Genomic DNA, 24,646 nt, shown 5'->3' with positions numbered 1-24,646 from the left:
ACTGTGACTTTGAAAAAATGTAATCGGTGTTTAATATATTTTGTCTATATTAAAATTGCAACCTGAGAGTAACAAAAAATTTTCTAAAAGGGTTGCTAAAACTTTTTTATTTTGTATCAAATGCTTAGCTTCTAGAATATCTGGCTGGTGCCTGAATTTTTTTTCTATTTACCAGGCCCTGTTATAATATATAGGTTGTCTTTATGGTTTTTGTTAGTGTTTGTCATTTATTTCCTGCTAATTTGATTCATCTTCTAGGATTCTTATGAGGAGGATTGGGGTTATGGCCGTGGTCCAATGGGCATGGATTTCTTCAGAGGAAGAGGTCGTGGAGGACCTCCAATGAGAGGAAGGGGAAGAGGTAGAGGAGGAGGACCACCTGGTGGTGGTGGAGGAGGACATTGGGTAAGGGATAAATGTTTTAAAATTATGTTTTTAATTGAAAAGTTTTGTTCAAGTTGAAAACAAATTGATTCTGTGCAAATATTTAGCAGAACAGCTTTTAGAACACTCAAGTTATGCAGTGTGTAATTCATTAATTTAATATTCCAAGGAAAGACAACACAGGGAAGTATGGCATAGCGTAGTGGTAGTGTACATGTTTCTCATCTCGTGATCGAATCCTGATATGGACAAAAAAATGTTTTTTTTCAAGGTGCGTATGGGGAATTTCTAGAATGTTCTCTCAAACCAGAAATACATTTGATATTGATTTACATACTAGTTTCTGGAATGTTCCAAGAGCCGTATATAGCCATGCACTGAACGATTACTAGTGTACTCAATTGTTCTCTCTTGTAATGATTACCTTCACAAGTATTTAAAGAATAAATCCAATTCAAATTCATAAGTATTTTGTTGTTAAGCCTTGATTAATTCTACAAATTACAACAATATTAATGAGATAAGTTTTGTTCAAAATTTATTGACTGCAGCTTCTAAAATGCATGCTTCTAGTGATAAAAGTTTGTTCGCCATCTCTAATTCAGTACAGAAATGTAATCTGGTTCAACCTTACTTCTTATTCTTCCGGGATCCTGGAAATAAGTTCAAATTCCCAGGAAATTTCCTGTTGCGTTTTAGGCGCAGGATTCCGAAAGAGAAATCTCTTCCCATAGCATGTGTTTACTTGTTAAATTATTAGTCATATCAAGTTGCCCCGCTTATAAAGTCACATTTATTTGGTCCCCAGAGGTGATGTATATTGGTGACTGTATATAGATCATATTTCAATGTAAATTGTACCACTCATCAATCACATTAGATAGAGGGTGGGGACCACCCAGGGATGAGGCGTAGTAATGAGGATCGTGCCACAATTCTAATGACGACTATAGAACCACCGGGAAACCAAAGGCAGACAATTGTATAAATATAGCCCTAAGTAGGATTGCTAGCTCGCCGTCTGATTGACAAAAACAAACAAACTCGCCTAGCCTTATGGCTGGGACGAGTAATTTATGAGTATCACCTCTCATCAACATCTGCATATCATGGAAATAAGGCCTTGATATATAAACGTGGCATGTATCTGTTGAATTTTCTTTGAAAAATACTTATATATATTGTGTTAATGTACTTTAGACTTCAGTTTTTTCCCTCCAAGACATACATAATAAGACTAAAGTACAAAAACACAGTGGATGCCATAATACAAAACAATACTATGTAGACAAAAAAAGAGAAAGAAAAATAAACACTTTGTAACATGTAGGGATTTTTACAAAAATGCATTGATTTTATATACAGGGTGATTATAAAAAAACTATCCCGACATATGGGCCCCTAACTATCATACCATTCACAGAAACTGAATGAAATTTTGGCATAAGGTATTTTGAGGTATGCGCTCAAGAATGATATGGAACACAAGTGTCACTCTAACAGTTACTGTTACAGTGAGAAAATTTCGAAAATATCAAATGGCAACACCAAGTTTTTTGTATTGGAATGCGATCTCCATACTGAAAAACACTAAATAGTGTTGGAATGGCACCTGTAGCACGAAAATCCCCGGAACTAGGCAAGGAAAAAGTAAAAAGGACTTTGCCGTGTACCAGAGCATTAATGTTCGCTTCATTCGTCACACCTTTTCTTCGGCTGAGATCCCAGCCTGATAAGTCCTCCACAAGGTCATGTGGAAAATTTGTGAAACACAATAAAATGCTTTATTTTATGCTGCTTCTCTGTCCTTATTGGTTGTCCTCACTTTTAGCCTATCTACCGCCGGTGATTTTGATGCTACAGTTGCCGTTCGAACGCTATTTAGGGTTTTTCACAATGGAGATCACATTCCAATACAAAAAACTTGGTGTTGCCATTTGATATTTTCGAAATTTTCTCACTGTAACCGTAACTGTTAGAGTGACACTGTTGTTTTCCATATTATTCTTGAGCGCATACATCAAAATACCTTATGCCAAAATTTCATTCAGTTTCTGTGAATGGTATGATAGTTAGGGGCCCATATGTCGGGATAGTTTTTTTTATAATCACCCTGTATATATAAATAGTATGTCCTGACTAATTGACTCACTGCCTGATTCATCATCGCTGAGCCATGTAGTTTGGTCAGTAGTTTCATTTCATAACGTAAAGACTCACTAAGAAGGGGTTTTCCAAAATTTGGCCCCAAGGGGGTCATAAAGGGGATCAAAGGTTATATATAGAAATCATGCCAAGCCGAAACTGCTGGAGCTATTATTTATGCGATTTCGTCAGTAGTTTTATTTCATGATCTAAAGACTCACCAAGGAGGGTTTTTTTTTTTCGAAATTCAGCCCCTTAAAATGGTCATGATGGGGCTCAAAAGTTATATAAGGCAATCATCAATGAAGCTATAAATATGAAATTTGGTCTGTAGTTTCATTTTGTAATGTAAAAACTCACTAACGAAGCATTTTTCAAAATTCATACTGTAAGGGGGTCGTAAGGGGAGGCAGTCAAAAGTTATATGGTGCAATCATCGCTGAGCCCAAACCGCTGGAAGCTATAAATATGAAATTTGTTCAGTATTATATTTTGTAACTCACCAAGACATAGTTTCTGGAAATGCAACGCCCAAGCGGGTCATGAGGGATTCAAATGTTATTGGAGGGAATCATTGTCGAACAATTTTCAGATTACCAAATCCACGTGCAAAGCCACGGGTAACAGCTAGTGTTTATATATATATTTTTTCTCTTTGTATTTTCCAGTACTTATGTATTGTGTATGTGGTTTTTTTTCAATAAAAAAATAGTCAATTTCAAAATAAGATTGCTCAATGAGATATTATTATTATTATTTTTTATTTTTTATTTTTTTATTTATTTTTTTTTTTTAGCAAGAAGATTTTGATGGCAGACCACCTGAACATGAGATGGGACCGCCACCACCTGGAAGGCAGTTTGACCCAGATTTACCTCCTGACAGGTAGGTAAAACTTGAGTTGACCAAAAAAAAAGAGTTGCAATTGAGTAACAATATTAAAAGTAAATTGCTGGCCTGGTTTATGAGTTCTAATTTGTTCCACAAAGTTATTTATTATATGTATACATAATAAAAAAATAAATTAAAAACTATCCTTAATCCAATTTTTCTTACAGGCATTGTGAAATGTGATACCACCTCTAAAATGGTATTTCATTCTGTTTTTTGAGGATTTTTCTTCACCTATATAAAATGTTCACTTAGTCCTCAAAATTAGTTCCAGATCTAGTAAATATTTACTAGCAAATTATTTGTACTGAGCTGTACACTGAAACTAGTTTTAGATGATTTTACAGTAACGTAAGAAACAAAATTTTGTTCTTACACAATTTTTTTGAAACACAAAATTGCTTCTCTTTCGAGACTGAGGCTAGATATGAAAGAGTTAAATGTAGAGTGAACGAATAGGATAGAGATTTGTATTAGTAAACAGAAAAAAATTTGTTAAATCAAAATTGTAATTGTTATTTTAAAAACCTACATTCAATTAAAAATATATTGTATTAAAAGAAATATATTTCCATCTACTTCATAGATTTATTTTTTTCAGAAGTTTGGTATAGAGATGTAGTGATATGAACATTTGTATGTTTTACTATGGTTACCTATTCACAAATAATTTAGCAGTAATGGCAAATATTGTGTGTTTATTTTTGCAACATTTAAAATTCCTAGTTTTGTCATATTCACATTTAGACCCAGTCCGCCTTGACCCCAAAGTAGAATGTTTCGCATAGTTTTGTAACAAGCCCTCGTCTGAGTGGAAATATTCTGTGATAAAAGTCCCCATAATAGTGCTTTTTACACTTTTTCTTAAAATTCTTCTAGATTGTTCTGTGATATAAGCCACATATTTTGGCACATTCTGATTTGTTGCTAGCCTGAGTTATGCTATCTCTATGTAACTACACTGATATTGTAATTATTCATACTATATTATTTTTGTTCTACATCATGCAGATTTCGTCCAAGACCTGGTCTGGATCCTGATGCATTTGATCCAGAATTTTCAGTTATGGAAAGCACCAAATTCCCACCTGAACCAGTTGCGGAAAAGCCATTTGAAGAAGGTGAATTTGATCGTAGAGGTAGACCTCCATTTCCTGACAGGCATTTTGGTCCAGAGCGACCGTTTGATGATCAGGGCCCTCCTTTTCACGACAGGCCACGCTTTCCTAGGGAACCACCTCCATTTGATGAACCTCAAATGTTTCCTGATCGTTTTGGTGAAAGGTTTCCGCCAGATCGTTTTCAACCGCCTTCAGAAAACTTCGATGATCCCAAGAGAATGCCTCAAGATGGGGACTTTGATGATAAGCGATTTCCACCTGAGGAGTTTGATGAATCTGGACCACCTGGGAACAGGAGGTTTCCTTCAGGTCCTTCAATGCATCCAAGAGATGAAGGCAGATTTATGGGTGATCGTTATGGACCTCCAAGACCTCCTTTTAGACCTCCTCCATTTGAAGGTGATTTTCCTCCACGTCCACCACCTTTTGACGATAGATGTGGCCCATTCCCAGATGAGGGTTTCAGGAGAGATCGTTTTGGAATGAGAGGGCCACCTAGAGAATTTGGACCCGACCGATTTCCACCTGGTGAACCACCATTTGGACCTCCCAACTTTCCTCCAGGAGATCGTTTCAGGTAATGAGATATTTCATTTTTTTTAAATCCAGTGATTTTAAGTCCATGATTGTTATGCTATCATCTAAAATCCATGTTATGAACCAAAATACATTCTTCATTCCCTTTTTATATGATTTGATCTATTTTTTTTTTTGTTTCCCCCATTCTTTTTAATTACTATTTCATGGGTGGCAATGCTTCCGATTTACTTGGGATCCTTCAGATTTTTCAGCCTTATTAAAATATTTCTTTTTTTTTGTATCTTCATAGAAAAGTCTCTAAAAACCATAAATTGTGCTTTGCTTGAATAAAAAATTCCCTAAAGAAAATACTTTTTCAGTCCTTGCAATTCCAGGCTGGCCGTTTTTCTCATGAAAAATATGGGAAATTATGATTTTAAGTATGAAAAACCAATAAATGTTGCAAATAATATGCAAACATCCTGGGAAAACTAGTTATATGGTCACCCAATGCAATCCCAAACAATCAAGTTTTCCCTTTTATTTGTATGATGTGTTTCCTTCAGTGTAAAATCACTTGATAAATGAAAGATTTTTTTATGTCTGTGAATTAGCATAGATGCTCTTCAAAAACATTACCATATTCAAAAAATATTATTTTGAAGTTGTCATTTTGTTAATATGGTGTATATTGTATAATGTGAGGTTTTTTGACAACTTTCTGAGTTACTTTCCAGCTGTTACTAAAATTTATTTTTTGTATGATTTTTTTCAACTTTTGGGATTTAGTGTAGTGGTAAGTGGTGCAATATGCTTTAGCTTTTTAAATGAATGCACACATTCATCCCTGAGCTGACAAGTTACAATTCTTTGCTATTTTAAGCTTGTCAAAAATATTTAGCATTAAAAATGACATCAAACTAACTTCACATGCAAAAAAAATTTAAATTTAATTGCCAATTCTATTATTCAAAGACTTTATATTGTATGATGGATTAGATTTATATTGATAGATTACTGAGCAACTCAACACCTTAGGTGCAGTGGTTCTCCAACTCTTCTTACTATAATTATTTCATGGAAATTTAACCCCCCTTCCAATTAAAATTTGAATGAGGTGTGATTTCTGGGCTCTATTTCTTTTATTTTTTATAACCATGGTATCTTTGGAGAGATTTCATTGAGTTCAGATTCTATAAGAAAACAATTAACTGATTGTTTTTAAATTGCTATACATTAAATATTTTATAAATGGGTCTGTGGTCTTCAATTTATTGGTGCAGGAAGTCTTTGGAATAAAAAGGAATACAGTACCTCTGGCCTAAATTCTTGAAACATATATCTTGTTTTGGGTTTTTCTCAGTTTTTGGGGCAAAAATTTAAGTAATTAGTGGTTTTTTTTTTCAAATTCAAAAAGTACACCCACATCATAAATCGTGTGCTGCATATTTGAATTTAAAATATTGGATGAATTTGAAAGATATACAGTCAAAACTCGTTAATGAGTCACTCTTGGGAGAGCAAAAATATGACTTAGCAGGCGGAGTGACTCGTTAAACAGAGTAAGCCGTAGCTGTGTCAGTTCCTGCCTGAGGACAATTGGACTTCCAAAAAGTGACCTGGTAAGCGGAGTGACGTGTTAACCGGGTGACACACTAACAAGGTTTGACTGTATAATGACGTGTAAAGTTGAGCTGATATGAAACTGATTTAGTTATTGAGTCATATTAATAAAAAGTTTCTGGCCGTATCACTTATTGCAATTTACTGCCATTTATGAGTTGGTTTGGAAGTGAAATTATAATTTATTGGTAGTTGCCTGAAGCTCGTTAGGGAAAATACCTGTTATTTATATTCTTTCTCCGGTTTGAACCTAGAATCTAGAGCATCTAACTGCCATGCCACTAGGGTGCACGACTGAACTTAGATGCTGGTTAGTTTTTGTATCGAGAAACCTTGATCTCCATGTTGTGGTTTTGGTGGTGCTCAACGGGGAGGGGGATTAATTTATAAATGAATATATAAGGTACTCAGAAAGGTATGATGTTGATAATATATATTATGGGTTTTTTTACTATTACATAGTTCAGGGCTCTACAAATCCCAGGCAGCAGGTCGCCATGGTGACTAAAAAATTGGTATTGACACCTAAAATTTTCTTTGTAGTTATTAAATTGTTGGAAGCAGCACGAAATGTTTGGAATTTATAACAGCATATTTGCCAACATGGAAAAAGGGCACAATGTGGTTTTTTTACTTCTTCAGGACATTGTTTTCGATCTTTTTCTTAGATTAATAATTTTTGTTGGCACCTAGATTTTTTTACGATTTCTCTAGCCCTGACATAGCCATCAGTCATTCTTAAATGTTGCAACCATAAACTTTTATGAAACAATCAGTTATTTGAGTGTTTGTCGGTCTTTTTTGTAAAAAATCTGTAGATATGCATTGTTCAATCATCATATGCATAAGTGTCACATGGTAATTTTAGAAGTTGTGAAATATTGATGCTGCCGGCCAGTTTTTTTCTTATTTTTAAAGTTCAAGTTGAAGTAAATTTCTAATTTTTTTAAAAAACCAAATGTTTTCTTATTTTAACTTTCCATTTTATTATATTTTTAAGAGAATTAACTTCATGAACAAAATTTAGTCTCAGCTATATTTATCAATTTTGAACCTAGGTTTGGAGATGACAGAGAGATGGAATTCAGAGGTCCAGATAGAGGTCCTCCATTTCGTGGCGGAAGATTTCAGATTGATTATGAAAATAGGCCAGCTTCTGCAGTTATGGGTGATGACTTCAATAAAAAATATGATGCTTTTGATCCTCAGTTTGGGTCAGACATTATAAATTATAGAGGTAGGTAAAAACAACTTTTTTATTTTCATTTTTGTCACACGTTTCATTTTTTCATCTGTGACTTCAACTTGTCATAGTTTCATGTCTTTAGATGTATAAAATAAATTGTATGTTGATACTTCATATATTTAAAAAAAAGTGAAAATTTTTCTAGATAGCTTTTTTTTTTGTGTTTCAAAAAAATTTCAACTTATAGTGACAAAATGAAAAGCTTTCACTTTGATAAGTATTACAAATTCTTACCTGATTTAGATGAAAGATCAGAAATATATTTTTACAATAATAACAGTACAATATTTTGATATACTTTTGCAAGATATTTTTTGTATTCATTGATTTAATTTTATAATTCTTAATGATCAACTAATTAGCCAGTCATGTTGGTTGCAGAGCACTACAGTGTGCTTCTATCAAAAAACTCTTTTCTGCAATGATTTGAGTTGATACAATAATTTGGTTAATACCAAGAAATGTCATCTGCAATCATCCTTAAGAATTCAGCTGATAAAGAGTGAATAGTTTGATCAAGCAAAATGTTTGTGGAGACCTAGCATTATTTCGCTTGTGAAGTGCATATTTTCTATCTTGTGTACTATTGTGATGCAGAAAAGAAGAAAATCAAAAAGATCCTGTTCCAACTAAATTTTTGAATTTTCAAAACTAAACAAATGGCGGTTTTTCCAGTTACCAAATTCTGCAAAATTAATAGACTTTGAAAGAAGCTAATAAGACTTTTCCTTCCCTTCGATTGATGTTCTGTTGCTAATGTAATTAATCATTACATTACGATAATGATGATCATTCTGAAGCAAGAAATAAGTTACAATGAATATCACTTTCAAAAATTTGATTGTTTCTCAACAGCAGTCTTCTCTCCAGACGTGGGTGTGTTGTGTCAAACAGAAATCAGAACGAAAATGAACTAGTTGGTTTGCATAAAATGAATGACACAATGTATTGCATATAGATCGTAGAATCAACATGTGCTGCTAAGCCTTTCCTCTTAGATGAATAATAAATAAGTGCATGCAATTTTTTACATCTGAGATTTTTATTCTGCACTTCAGCAAAGTCTAAGAATACCACCCAGTTAGTGCACACTCTGGAATAATGAAATACGTGATCAATTGTTTGTCTTCAACAGTTTATGTGATGGAAAAAATTGAAATAAAAGAAACTTTTTGTTCAGAAAACCAGCACAAGTATTTTGGAAATAAATTTTAATTGTGTTTCAATTTTGTGAATAGTGTTTGAAAAGAAATTAAGCAACTTGTAAGTTTTGAAAATAAAATATTTTTGTTCTCTTCACTTTTACAATTTCTTTTATTGCTATTATTTTAGAATGTTTATGTAAGAATTGTGTTTTTAGCTGGTTGAAACTTTTTTTAAATTTCTAATATAATGTTATTTTTAAAACTTAAAATTCTAAAAGTAACTTTATTTTTTTGTTGACTCCAGCGAAAAGGAAAAATTTGTTTATATATTTGTCAGAATTAGTCTAATATATTTTTAACTTGGTATTAATACTAAGATTTTTAATCATTTATTAATTGCATTGATCAAATCATAAATTCTAATAAATTTTGAAGAGTGCAGCATCAAGTTTATAGCCAACCATGTTCTCCCCTGAGTTACTTCAAATAAATTTTAATTTTCTAGTGTTAAAAATTGTACATGACTGTAAATAGCTTTAGTTATATTTTCATAGTGAACTTCGTAAGATTATTATTTAGGAGAATACACCTATCTGATGAAAAAAATGACTATAATAAAATCTTCCATCTAAACTTTTTTTATGTGAAATGAAAAGCTTCAAACTATGTGATGTGAATTTCAAGTGGGGTCAGTGATTGTGAAGCTATGTAGATTATATATAAATTCTTAATTTTCAAAATAATTTAGCACACTGCTCTCAGATTAAAATTGTACTATGTTATATAAAATGTTTTTCTAGTGGGCACAACTTTAAATTGAACATTGTATTATAAACAGGACAAAATAAAAAATAAGTTCCTGAAGTATTCTTTTGTTTTTGTAGTATGTCTTGGGATTTGGATTTTAGAGTCAGTTGTGTAGTATTTTTTTATAAGAAAGCTTGATTTGTAAATTGTGAGAACTGATCAATACAACATATAAATGCAAATTTCTATTAGTCGTTGGGGGGGGGGGGGATTCTCTACACACACAGAAAATGTGGGAATTTTGATATTCTTGTGGGAATGCAGATTTTCCGAGATTTTTTAACTTATTTTTTCTTCTACTTAACACTTTATATCATTGTCTATGGGTGAAATAATTTATTGTACACGTGCTAACAGTCAACCGAAACAACTTTGTATCATCGAATGTGCGGATTTTGATACACTGTGAAGAAGAAATGTTTAAATACTACTACATCATTAGTGGATTCCTTTTTCAATTTATGCTTTTCTTTCTCATCAGTGTTTGGAAAAAATGGTTCCATATAGAACCCGCTGTGTTGCCAGCTGAAATTATGAATTATTTTTTTACAGCTGAATCGCATAAAAAGTCATCACAAACTCAAGTGGTGTCAAAGGGAGAAGCCAAGAAATCCAGAAAAAATTTTGCAGAAGAAAAAAGTGAGACAAACATTAAAAGAAAAGACTTTAGTACATAGCTTTTTTCTTCTCCTTTGTAATTGCGTTGAAATAGCTCCTCAAGTTTTTTGAAAAAAAGAGACTAAATCCATTTGTTTGAGATATTTAAGCATATTTTCACAACTGACTAGATTAATCTGTCAGTAATTCTTTTTTTTTTTTTAGTTCTATGATGTTTGTGTTGTAAACCCTAGTTATGAAATTATAGGGAAAAATATGCTCATGCATAATAGCTATAATGCTTCATTTGTGTCATGTAACTGTTATGTTCTGTTTGAAAATTACTGAAAAAAGTTGAATCATTCATATGCTTATTCTGTTGTATATGTTCCAACAAAAAATGTGTGGTAAATCTTGCCAGTGGAAGTAATTTTGACAGTACAGTTAGTTCTCGCATATCTTCATGATAAAATGTCTTCATTTGTTGTGTATTTTGCTGTATCATGATTGCTATGGACATAAAACAATATTCTTAACCTCATATTTAGAATCTTCATTTCATCAGTCGTCTAAGGCTGACTTTCTTTTCTTTTTTTTTAATTTTCAAAATAAACAGCTGACAGCAAAAAACAGAACGAATAAATGAAGAGGGTTGCTTATTCTCTGATGCTTATCTTTTATGCACGGGTCTTCAACGTATGGATCGTGGGTCACTTGTGGCCTGTCCAGCTCTTACGTTTGTAATACAGCTGAGAGTGGCCTGCAGACCTCGGTGTAATATCAAATGTGGCCCACACTGTGTCAACAGTTGAAGATGCCCTAAAGTCATGAAAAAAATTTGATGTTTTCTGGAACATGAACTTGCAGTTCTAAACATTGATATTTGTCATTTTTCTGTATCTCGCACTGCACGAGACTTCATTTATTCAACTTCAAGTACTGATCTTCACTTGAATTTGAAAGAAGGCTGTAAGTCTATTTTGCTGAATAGCATTGTTTTTGTAGAATCAGGAAAATTTCAAACAATCTGTAAAGTCTATGAGCAGTTAAATCCAAAGAATTTTAGATTTATTTAGGTTGTATTTCATTATAAAATGAATTTCTGTAGGTATCGTTCTCAATCCAATCTAATCATTTTTGAAGATATTTCTTGGGTATAGGAGATGGTATATCAAAGTTATAGCCTTAATAACATTTTATCTATTTGATGACTTTTTTTTTTAATATGATCCTCAAGAAATTCATAAGATCTGTCCAGGGAGTTTGCTAGTATTAGTAAACATCCGTGCCTGAACCAGGATTCAAATCCACGCCTTCACGGGCTAGCTTCCTAACCACTCGAATGCCCGGCGGCTACTTGGTTATGTATTTTATTCGGTCGATTCCCGTTTTAACTAATACTGTTATAGCGGAAAAAAAAATCTCATTTTAACTACAACTTTGTTGATCCCCCAGATAAGTTTACATAGGAACAATGTGAAAAAATCTGGAATTCCTTTATAATAAAATTTTATTTTTATGAAGTGATTTCTTCAATCTCTTGCAGTTCATTATAACAACATTTTAACACTGCGATCATATACAAATACATCACCACAACAGGCAAAATGCCCAACGAGGTGCCGCTGTGGTGGTCGAGTGGTTATAGTGACGGACTCGCGATGCGAGGATCCGGGTTCGGACCCCACAGTGGTGGTCGGCTGAAGTTGGTTTTCTTTGGTTCCCAACTTCAAGGCGCAAATGCGAGCCGATCTCCCCGTTAAAACGTCTCGCCACAGAGAGCAACAGTCCTACAACGATAAATCATTCAATCATAACACTTCACTCATAGTTAGAAAAACTGGTGGCAGATGGCAGCACTACACATAACAAGCATTACAGAGAAACAAAAAACTTCACGTCAGGTTTCACTACACGTACATTCCCGCATGTACCGATTCGTTGGGGGTTCCGCGGGGGGGGGGTGCATGTGTGGTGTAGCAGTAGTAGGTAGGGCCTCCAAAAAATGGCTCGGGGATCCATGATGTTCTTAAGTCGGCCACCTCGTTGGGCAATTTGCCTGTTGTGGCGTCGTATTTGTATTTATTTGAGAAAAAGATGCCCATAACAATTATGGATGTCATATATTTCAAAAATACAGCAACCCAACAAAAAATAAAATTATAAAAAATATATTACACATGGCAAAATATACAATGCCCATAAAGAATACTTATGGTTGCCTCTTATTTTAAGTATGGGCAGCTTCTCGATTTACCCCAACAAGTTTATCATTTCTTTTTTGAACGTGTCAGTTGTGTTGATATGTTGACCCCCAGGCACACACTTGCGTTCCTCTAGTGTAGACATATTCAAGAAATCAAGTCTTTATAGCTCAAGCTTGTGTGGCAACAAGAGCATGTGCAGCTCTTCTCTGCACTCCCCCTCAACCAAGTCTGTCTCTCTCTGTAAGTATTGTCTCCAAAACCTTATGGCATATCCCAGTCCAGGACGTTACATTGTTTATTGAATAGTATTTTGCTACTATATCTGTGATCTTTATATTATTGACACAAGGGAGTTAAGAACTCCTGCTCTAGACAAACAACATTGGTTAAAGACTTTTTTGTTTCTATAACAAGTTTTGTGTTAAGAAAAATATTCATTCTTGAGAATGTGTCAACCCTCAAAGCTGATTGTTTTGCATTGGTGTGCAACAAACCCTCAGGTGACTGGAAATATTCTGCTGTAAAAATTCCCGTAACAGTGTTTTCTAGGTTTTTCTTGAAATTCTTTCAGATTGTTCTGCGACGTGCGTCACAGATTTCAGCATATTCTGCTTTGGGGATGTCGCATGGGTGTGTGGTGGTGCTTTCGACTACAGGTTTTCTGATGATCAGTGTAGACCAGTGTTTCCCAGAGTGAGCTATATCTTCTTTTGAAGGAGCACAAATGGATTGGGGGGGGGGTAATAATAGTAGTGATGCAAGATCTGCGCCGAAATGATTCTCTTTCCACTAAAAGGTGCAGTAAAGCGCAAAATCCCCAAGCATTACCGCCAATTCCTGTTTGTGTGCAGGCAGGTTTTCTGATTCCAACAGTAGGCGCGGATACAGAATGGTGTGATCGACTCTCCCTAAAGCTGAATAATATGGGAAAAAATTGAGAAAACCTACGAAAAATAGATTACCCCTCCCGACACATTGTCCTGAATCTATGCTTGTCTAACAGTCAGTGCCGATCGGAGTGTGAAAATGAATGCTTCTGAAAATTTGCTCCAAGTATACACACCATCTATTGGGTTCACCCTCTGCTCGGGTAAATAGTGTGCTGGCTGCCGGAATGAAAAAATTTGCTTGCACTATGTTTGCACTCACATGATGGTTTTGGTTCTGGTAAAAAAATGGAATGTTTCCTTTAATTTTTTTTTAAATATTTCAACTGCTCCAATCATTTCTGTCTGTTCGTGGTATAAAAAAAATAATGAAATCTGTAAAGATATTGGCTCGTTTGTGTGCGTTCTATTTGGATGGCATTTTCTTCTGACATGGATCACTGTCTGGTGAGATGATCGGTCGGGTATTAATTTGCGATCTATGTGGAACCTAAAGTGTTTGATCACACACCTCACTCTGTTTAACATTCTAGGCTCTTCTGTTTGAGCTCACTATTGCTGAGAGCTGTAGCACAATGCAACGGGGCTGGTGTGAACCTGTCTTAATGCAGACTAATCGTGTGGTTTAGCTGTTTTTCGTGCGCAGGATGCATTTTCAACAGATGTGCCTATGGATCTTGTTTTGGAAAGTTTCATCGTAGGTGCAGAAGGAGCTCAGATACAAGAAAGACATTGGTAGGGGTCGAGTGGTTCTTATGTGTACGTTCCTGAACATGTCACTTGGATAGCATGGTGATCTAATCAGCTGAATGAACGAACGCCAGGACTTTGCCACTTGACTTATCCTGTTGCCGAGATCTCTTCCAGTCCACCTTCATGGCAGTCTGGAACAATTCATTTTGTGTCAAAAAATGATCCAATCAGCTATATATAAGTATGCAGTCCACCAGCCATGCAGCAAAAAAGAAACGCCCATCAATATTAGTGGACACTACAATTCTACCATTCATTGAAATATGTATTTCCCCATTGGTAGGGGTCTAGGGTTGCCAGACGACCGTATGTACAACCCGGAAAGGTGTGTGCAGGGATGGATTACATTGAATATTCATGAATTATTTGAGAGCCTCTGCTTGAGAGTGCTGAGGCTTATGTGGCCTAAGTCCCTAGATTTCAGTGCTTACAGGGTGTTGTATTTAAATTAGGTTTTTAAAAATTAAAAAAAAAATTGGTAATTTTTTATTATATGCTATTATTGTTTTGTTGGGTGGTGGTAGTGATTTCTTTTTGTTATATTATTTTATTATGCTATTATTATGTTGTTTGGGGGGGGGGGGGGTTTCATGCGAAAATCCTTGCTTTGGCGCATGCATGTGTATGTATATTTTGGAAAAAAGTCAAATAGCCCTAATTGATACCATCATTTCAGTATTGAATTCTTTAGCAGTGACAGATTCTATTGAGAAATTTTAAATAAACTTAGATTTGTGAAGGAAATTTATTTAAAATTATCTGTTCTAACCATTTTTAAGAAAACTTTCAGTATTTTAGGGGAAAAATTACCCCCTTATATTGATTTTCAAAATTGATGAGTGGCACTTGCATCTCTGTAAAAGCTACTCATGCAAAGTAGGATCCTATTGGTTGGCCTAATTGTGGGGGTATTACGAAAAACATTTGCTGTAAAGTAGGATGGTATGACATAAGTTCAGAAGAAATAGTAGGAAGCTGCACCATAATCCTAATTATGAAAATGTGGATAATAAACTCTCCAAGTAAGATTTACGTATATTATTGCTAGAATGAAAAGTAGTTGCAGGTATCCCTTGCTTTATGGTATCTTGAAATTTGATTTTAGAAATTTTGACCCCCACAAAATTTGGTCTGTCGTTTGATTTTGGTTCTGAAAATGGGCTTGAAAATTAGAGGTATGACATAATTAAAATGGCAAAATCCATTGGATTTGTTGACATAGATGAGACATATATGGAAGAAACACTCAAATCCAACTCACCAGATCTCACTAATGAGCATCTTTTAGTAACATATCAACATTGTCATCAGACTTTTAATCAAAGGAAATGATTTTAATGAATCTATAATTTTCTTATTTGCGAGAAATATTCAGAATTATCTAGGTTTACTCCTAAAATTAGAGACATACTGCTTGTGTCAGCTGAATCTTGACTGCTTTCATTGAAAAAGTTAGCCAATCACATACCTGGCTGTTCAGGAAAGAAAACATGCACATTCACTAAAATAGATCTAAATTAGCGAAGACACAAGTGAATAGTATTAATTTACTCGTATACTATGAGTTAACTGGATTTATAATTTTGAAGAATTAATTTGTTTAAAAATAATTTTGCTTCTGGAAGGTTGTTTTTTTTCTTTATCCTTCTGAAGAAAATTAATCACGTAAAGTGAGGGAATGCCTGTATCTTTATTTTTTAAAAATATTAATTAATCAAAAAGGAAACTTTTGTTGTGTATATAATGGGGGGGGGGGGGGAAAGTAATATATAAGTAGTTTTTGATAAAACAATCTTTTCAAATTTTTCCCCAATTTTTTTACAAAAAATAATGTAACAGTGTAAGTTATTTTTAAGCCATTGGGTGGCAATAATGGTTTTAATACCTGCAATGGTTTTCATGCCAGACACACCATACTTCGCATCTCAGAGACATCAAAACGTTCTTGAAGGATGAGTGTATTTAGAAATTATATTAAATAACATGGCTGCCTCTGACAAAGGCAACAAAAAGAATTAACACAGAAAAATCGGCAATCATATCTCAATTTACTGCAAAATACTGATCAGATAAAATGACAGCTTGGTATTTGAAATGTGAACTCTGCCTTTCATCCTACAAGCAGCAAGATAAATTCACAAAATTCTACCGAAGGTTGTGGTCAGGCAAAGAGCTGGGTGTAAAACAGGACTGGACAAATCTATTACCCGACATACCCAAGGCATGTGAAAACTTTAACCGGGCCTTTTTTTTTTCTCCGAGCTATATGCCAGACATAAGAAAAAAAGAAAAAAATTTAACCTCTTTCAATTTTTATTTTTTAACCAGCAATGATGCAAGTGCTCCCATACATATACTTGAAATTCCACTGAATTTGTTAGGCAGTCATGATGGAAACACAACACACATGCATCACCTTTTGTGGCACTAGTATTTTAAGGTCCTGTGCTACCATGGGCTTTAAACCCTGCAATTAAGTAGGACCTCAAGCCAGAATTTTTCACATTTCTCCATAGTGAATACATACAGTGAAACCATGATTAACGATTCTTGATATAACAATAAATCCCTCTAGCACATTTTTTCAAATCTTGTCTGGAAATGTCTATCCTCAGTGTTAAACTCTGCTGCCTCTGGATATAATGATAGTCCCTCTACAGTCTTATTTTTTTCTTGATCTGCAGAGTATTGCTACATTGAAGTTTAACTGAATAAGTAAAAAATAATGGAATTCATCTTGTGTGTCCAACTGGAGTCATCAATGTAGCTGTGCACACACGTGCTGGTCCTGTATTGTAAATTCCAATGGTTTACTATACTGTTATGTGTCTTTTTTGACGCATGCTCCCATTCCCCCATCATCACTTTGCTAAACACAGTTAAAATCACTTTGACCAGGAATCTATGAATGCTCTCTTAAAATGGATCTGAGTTAACAGCAACTTGAACTCCTCCTTTTGCAATGCCAACAGGGCAAAGAATTAAATTATAATTATTTTTGCTTTCATTGCTTTTGAATCAAAATGTCTCTCAAAATTTTGATTTCTAATATGCAAATAATTTTAATTTTTGAATTAACCCATTAACGCCGGTTGGTAAGAAGATTTGCTATTCTAAATTTTAAGTTTTTTCTTTGCCAATAAATGGTGGAAGTGGTTCCCCTCATTTTTTATTTTTAATAAAATCAAAGTCGTTAATGGGTTAAGTGCATCCAGTAGGCTATTAATATTCAATATTTTTCAGGCATGTAAAATATGAATTCGCATCTATTATTTTGAGTCACATGATTGGACATGTGAATGTCTTTTGACTTGTGCAGAAACTATTTTAGACGTAGTGGTCAAATTCCACAGAGGCATGTTTACGAGGTGCATGTATGATTAAGTAGTAGGAGGTGTGTGTGTGATTACTTATATATTTCAGATGCAGATGCTTCAAGATTTTGTACTATTTGACGTGTTTGTAGAGATTAAAGATCTACATTTCCTTACACCATGGCTTGCCTATTTATGAATGCTTTTATTTCAGCTATTTCTAAGTGAGTGACAGACTTATAGGTATGATCAGTAATAGTGTTGCTATGTAGCAAATAATTTAAGCCCATAGAATTTATTGAAACTGGCACACCCCCAAAGCAAATATATCAAAATCTGTGGTGTTGCATCGCAGAACACATTCGGGAAATTATAAAATAATAGAATAGAGAAAACTGTTCTTTGCAGCAAACACTATTGTGGAAATTTGTATACTGAATATTTTTCTATTGGAACATTTTCAGTCAGTTCAGGGTTTGTTGAAAAACATTGCCAAATATTGTCTTGGGGCTTCGCGGATAAAAGAATTTATCCTGAATAAAGAAACAATGTGGAGACGCCTCCCACATTCTCTGTTAGTAAAGATTTTCTGGTGCCACCTGCCTGTAAAGGAGAAACTACAAATACAGAGCAGAGAATTTTCTGTATTTAACCTGGCAATGCAGGAGTTCACAACATTCACAGAGCTTCTGGATTATGAATTTATATTGCTGGTTTTCAAGTATTGCCATCAACTTAAAAATAATAAATAAACACTGGAAAAAAAAAGAAAACAAATTGAGTATGTTTTTTTTTTGGTGCTATTTTTATTTTTAGAAAGTGATGTCCCGTCCCAATTACATGAAAAACTTCTTGCGACATCACAACATTGCATTTCCTAGACTCCAACCACAGTAGCCTGCATGGAAGATGGTCAAAGCCATCTAAATCATGAACATAAACAAACATGGCTAAGCCGTTCATGTTGAAAATGTTTATATATATATATATATATACGTGTTATGAAATGGCTGATAGATGATTCAATCACCACATATTTTCTCTATGCATTTCTATACTGATCATATTTCATTGCGGAAATTTAAAAAAAAGTAAGGATCGCTGTACAATGCACGACAAATATTGTCAGTTGCGGGCAAAATTCTTAATTTGCTGAAAATTGTTGATGGGCCAGAAATTGGGGCATCTACAAATCTTCTATTATGTGCTTCACGAAAAGAACGGTTAACATAACGAAAAAGTCCAGTAAATATTAGAATTTCATGGAATGAAAAGATCATTTGAAAAATTGGACATTTCTTTAGAATAGTTGGACACCAAATGAAAAATATGACTGTTTCATAAAAATATGGTAATATGTTCACCTATTTAAATTATTTTGATTCTTATTATGCCCATAAAAATGCTAAATGTTCAAAGGTGCATTCGCCAGATTTTTAAGCAAATTGCCAGATTTTCGTGAAAGTTATAGGACTTTTACTATCTGAAAGGTTGGCAGGTCTGCAAATATATACATCAGGGCTGTCATCATGTTATAAGGAAGAACTTGTAATGTCAGGCTGTATTGTATTGCTCAAAAAGTTAATTTTGCTTATCTATTTTTTTCTGAAAAACATGTTTCCAGGTGTGAAATTATAAAAATTATGTTTTTGCGGTAATAATTTTATAGTGTATCATAATTTTTTTCAAATCAAAAAAAAATTAGCCTATTAAAGAAGACTATGATTTTTAGAAAGAAGAAAAATACTGAGTGGAACCACTGCCACCATTTATTTGCAAAGAAAAATTAAAATTTCAAAAATGTCAAATTTTCTTGCCAAGCGGCGTCAGTAGGTTAAACGAGAGTAGCAATATTGTAAAGTATATAGTATTTGCAATGACACACATTGAGTAGCCTGTTTTATGATGCTTTAATATAATATGCTTTCAAATATTTTACATTTTCAATTAGAGGCACTGTTAAAAATTTAACTACAGAACATAAAGTCATCAGTTATATCTTTGTTTTTGTTTTTGGACCAGCTTGATATGATGAGGGGCCTCTTTACTTTCAGACTAATTCTTCAAGAAATAGAAAAGAATGAAGTATGGAAACTGAAGTTTCCCAAAAATTAGCATGGCTTCATTACATATAGCATTCCGATTGACTAAAAATTTCTTATTTGTCTGTCAGCTACTATCAATATCTTGGCAATGATCATGCGATAATGCTTTAAATTTAAGGGATATGTATTTTTTTCACCAGAAAATAATGAAATACAGAGTATTTACTGTTTTACCATGGAGAAGAATGGTGTGTATGCTTATGGTGTTTTTTTTGCATAAATTGCATTATTGAAACAGACCAAGATTTCATGGTTCTAATAATTTTTCAAAAGACTATTTTATCAACTGTGAAAGCATAATCTTTATTGTTTTCTTCTGCATTTTAGTTTCAAAATGCTCAAACTCACTGCATGTAATTATACAGAATTTTTGATAATTTCTTTCAGTACATCAGTTAATGATGTATAAAGAAATTTAAACTTAAAGCTCAATTTTTCATATTCTTGTGTAAATAAAAGTTGAAACTCATTTGTTAAAATGAAAGTCCTTTTTAATGTGTTATCATAGACATTCATACAACATTTTATAAAATAGCCTTGTGACTAGTTTTTGGCACAAAGGAGTGTGCGGGAAACTTCTATTTTTTTGTATTATTTTAATTGTCAAGGTGAATTTTTTTTTTTTGATTGTGCATTATGATGAACACAATTGTGGAATTTAAATTTGTTCTGTTTTGGTAATACTATTCTTTGGGAATTTAAATTTTTTCATAATTTTGTCCAAGAATTTTGTTTCCAGTTGTTGCTCTGACTTTTAAAACTACATAAATGGTCGGACATATATACTTAATATGTGTAAAAGAAAAATTTGCAGCAGCAATTTAGCATGTGTGGTTCTTTTTATAGAAGATAAATGGAAGTGTGTACGGAAATACAGGATTTCTGATGTTTTGATCTAACAATTCAGCTTTTCTAGACCAGGGAATAAAAAAAAAAAACCATTTAAAAGGCAAAGAACACTCAAGACACAGACCAAAGAATCATTCGAAGTGTGAATAAAGAAGTGCATATGATGAATTAAGAGTACAGAAAATCAGCAATCGCCTCCAATCACTGAAATGCAAATAATGAATCCAATCCCTCTGAAGCTAGGTTCACACAAAAAAGTAAAATCTGCAGTATATTTGGATTAATGTGCAAGAGGTTTCATCAAAATATATTTAGTTAATGATGAGAACTCTACCAATTCTTTCTCAGTAGAATCAATTTCTTGTATCTCAATATGTTACATTACAGGGTTGTAACTAGGATTTTTGTGAGAGAAGATGGGTGGGGGCAAACATTATTTTCCCTCTTCCACAAATGTAAAATTTGACAAGTGTTTTTTTTTTCAACCTTAAAATTTTCTTTACTCCACCTTAAAATTTTCTGTCCCGGGCAGTTGTCTTCTCTAGTTCCAGCCCTGCTACAACATGTCATCAATGTATAAATCAATGAGAAAATTCGAATTTGAATTTTCAATTTGAAAAAAATACTATTAAAATGCTCATTATACCTTTCAATTTTTTTTTTTGCTGCCCGTTTTGATAATTGCCAGTGTTTTTAGTTTCATCCATGACTCTCTTAATTTGAACATGTCCATTGAAAACAATGTGCATGGTGTTTTGAAACTATGGTGTCTCCAGTAGTTTCACTCTACATTGGATATTATACTAAAAAAATTAATTTTATATTTGGTTGTTATATAATGTGTTTAGTTGTTTTATAACACATTGTTTTTGGTTATATTCACTAAAACATATTTGTATGCCATCTATGTATTGATATAAGAATGTCAGAAATTGGAAATCATGCATTCACACTAATAGCTGATTTAGCAGGCTTTCTCGCTCTCATTTGTGATAATAAGCAATGGGGATGGTTGGAGGGGTAATCATAAAAGTTATATGAAAGGACTAAATTTCTGCTGTTGATCGTAATTGCATCGGTGATCATTATGGCGAAAATTACCTCTTTGAGACAGATCCTGCGCCATTTGTTTTGCTCTGTGTGAAAACTCTAAATATATTTTAGCAACACTTTTATAATTACAGGCTTCGGTTTTTGCAAAACATGGTTTTTAATGGGATCTTTCAGTTTTTAAATTGTTTGATCTTATCAAATTTGTTTACAGGTTTTTCTCAATCGCTGAAAAAAATAGTGAAAGGATTTATATAGATGCAACAGAAAAAGTTATATTTTCATAGTAAACTACTTTTTTTCCCCCAAGGAAATCATTATGGAAATTCTTTCCGTATTTTTTGTGAAAGAGGTGATTAGTGATGAGTATTTTTGCAGTGCGATTTCATTTTACTTCAGGTGGAATCTCTCAATTTGATATATAGGTGCATTATGCAAAGTAAGTATAGTGCGTGTTATACAATTCAAAGGCTGTGAATGTGTGCAATAGTGTAATAGAACTAATGGTCTGAAATCCTTTTGAATTTTATTCAATGAAATATCAGAAATCTGCAACCATTATCTCTTACATGAGTGATTGCTGCTTAGTAAAATCAGGTAAATATTGATTCTTTTCTCCTTCGGGGATTTAAAATATTGTGTGTTTTTGGTGGCAGGCAAAAGTATATCATTCAGGATCGTCGAACAAAATGACTGGGGTTCATCTTATTTTGTTGAATTTTTGTTATGATGATGTTTATTTAATATGGTATGAGCTGAGCAATAAATGCGGATCTCCTTAATTTGAAATCTTTTGGAAGTTTCATTTTTTTATCATTGGCCTTTTTTGAATTTTCATTTTAAAACTCATCAAATTCAGTTCGAATTATTTTTTAAAGATATCTTTTTTTAAATTATTCTTCTATTTTTTTTAATTACCTGCTCCAAGTCAGAAAGCTCATACCTTCTTTTTTTAAAATTATTACTGTTAATCGGCTTTGAGATTGAAATGTGCTATGAAAGTATTTGCATTTCTACAGCAATGAATATTTTCACACGAAATGTTTAAAAGGATTTGCAGTTGAAAATAATTTGCAGAAGTAGGGTGAGACATGCCAAAATATTAAGGAGATCCTTTCTGTGAAAGTTGACTAAATTTTTCTAACTTTGTTATAACTTCCACCATGGAAGAGCAAGACAGTGAGTATGTGATTTGTTTGATTCTCACAGACAGTTGTTATATGGGATATGAACCAAAAGCTGCTGAACCAATCATATTTTCTCACGTTGATGTGGAAAGAATTGATTATGCTCATGGAAAGTCTGATGTTGTGAAATCGATTGTCCCTGGGAAGAAGATGGATAAAAAAGAAGAGAAAGAAAAACGTTCCAGTACTAAAGGTAAGGCATGATTTTCATCATTGACCTGCCATCTTTATTGTTCTCTATTAACACTTTCACCGCCCATTAAATTTGGTAAAACCATGCTGAAAAACCAATTCCCAATATTTTATAAATACTAGCACATTATACCATAAAACAATTCATGTCTTAATAAATATATTATTTTACAGGAATTTGAGAGGGCCCCAAAAAAGTAAAAATGAACTTTGGCTCAGGCTGAGATTTCCATTCCCAAAGCTCTGTCTACAACTCGACTGAAATGACGCGTTGAATGCAATGTTTATGATAACCAGTTAACTAGACATCTGCCTGTAAATTGAAACATGTAATGTCCAGTTAACTGGATATGGGCAGAGAGAGTGACAGTAGAAAATATATTAAAAACTTTTGTGAAGTAAAGGGATATTTTTAGTGGTTTGTATCCAGATTCTTGATGAACATAATCAAATAACTAGAATATTCTTAGAATAGGTTGATTTGTTTGTTAATTGTATTAGTCAAATAATATATTCTCTTTATTTCTTTTAGCTTTATGTTGGTTCATCATCATATTCATTTTAGGGCTGAAACAAGGTGTAAAAACTTCTGAGTTTTGTGGCTATTACAAAATGGCTGATCTGCTGCATGATTTTGTGCAATTGAAGATGGTGGACCTTTTTAGGCAACAAATGTGCAGATTGTCTGTTCATTTTACAAAATAAAAAGAAAAAAGTTTTTCCAAATTTCTAAATGAAAATAAAATGTTTGTGATTCAGCGAATCAAGCTTGAATTTTTTAATTTTATGTTTAAATTTATGATTAAAGTCTTACAACACATGTGCAGTGATGCATAGATATGTAATTTGGAATTCACGTGAAGACTGTAACATATCTAACAATGAATTCAACTTTCGGGTAGTGCATGTTTTCTTTTTATCTATCAACTGTTAACATTTTTTTATTTCATCGATAGGTCTTTTATAGTGTGAATAAATTATTTTTTGAATAGCATTGGATCTGGCTATATCGAAAACACAGTGAATTAAACTGAACTGCATGCAGAGTTTTATTGACCAATTTTCTGAGCTATGATTGGTTGAAATTGATGGTTTCAGTAAAAGAAATGATTACTTTCTTTAGAAACAGTTTCTTTCTCTCAATTACTTTTCAGATCAATGCCGCCTTTTATCATTTTCTAGCAGTTCAAAGAAATATAATGGAACATTATATATTTTTAGAAATTTTTTATATCATCGCAACCTTTATTGAAAATATCATACCTATTATTGTTTGTTTACAATATTAAGTAGCTTTCCTGGTGTGCAACATATTTTATTGGAATTCTGCAAGATTGTCGGAAGAAGCTGGAAAAATAAAATTCTAATCATTTTCAGATTTCAAATTCTAATCATTTTTATTAGTTTGCTATGCTTTAACAGGGATAGAAACGCTTTTCTTAGTGGTATGCAATCTTTATTTAAATATAAAATAAATCCTGGAATGTACGATAGTTCAGGATTCTGGATTTACTAGTCATTTATCTCCAATGTGAAAAGAAATTTCAACCCAGGCTTCACTCACGTGAAGAAAAACCAATCTGAAATATTGCAAAAGTGAAAAAATTATATATCTATTTCAGGA

The 24,646-nt window shown here is 33.2% G+C and overlaps 1 protein-coding gene across 4 annotated transcripts in view; it reads left to right on the top strand.

The window, feature by feature from the left end:
• Positions 1-24,646, top strand: part of LOC149082134 (uncharacterized) — a 93,369-nt gene that overhangs the window by 56,788 nt on the left and 11,935 nt on the right. For 2 of the 4 annotated variants that reach the window (XM_089235629.1, XM_089235628.1), the window contains exons 6-10: positions 259-405; positions 3,326-3,414; positions 4,432-5,118; positions 7,742-7,920; positions 22,853-23,023. In XM_089235629.1, the coding sequence (XP_089091755.1) occupies positions 259-405; positions 3,326-3,414; positions 4,432-5,118; positions 7,742-7,920; positions 22,853-23,023 (1,273 nt within the window). The remainder of the gene's footprint in view (positions 1-258; positions 406-3,325; positions 3,415-4,431; positions 5,119-7,741; positions 7,921-22,852; positions 23,024-24,646) is intronic. The other 2 variants (XM_089235632.1, XM_089235631.1) reach the window with 1 other exon arrangement.

This window comes from Pholcus phalangioides, unplaced genomic scaffold (assembly GCF_987345545.1).
Source record: "Pholcus phalangioides strain wild (caught in Gottingen) unplaced genomic scaffold, Ppha-v1.0 ptg000009l_1, whole genome shotgun sequence".
Lineage (NCBI taxonomy): Eukaryota > Metazoa > Arthropoda > Arachnida > Araneae > Pholcidae > Pholcus > Pholcus phalangioides.
Note: the sequence above shows the minus strand (reverse complement) of the source record. Positions and strands in the feature narration are given on the sequence as shown.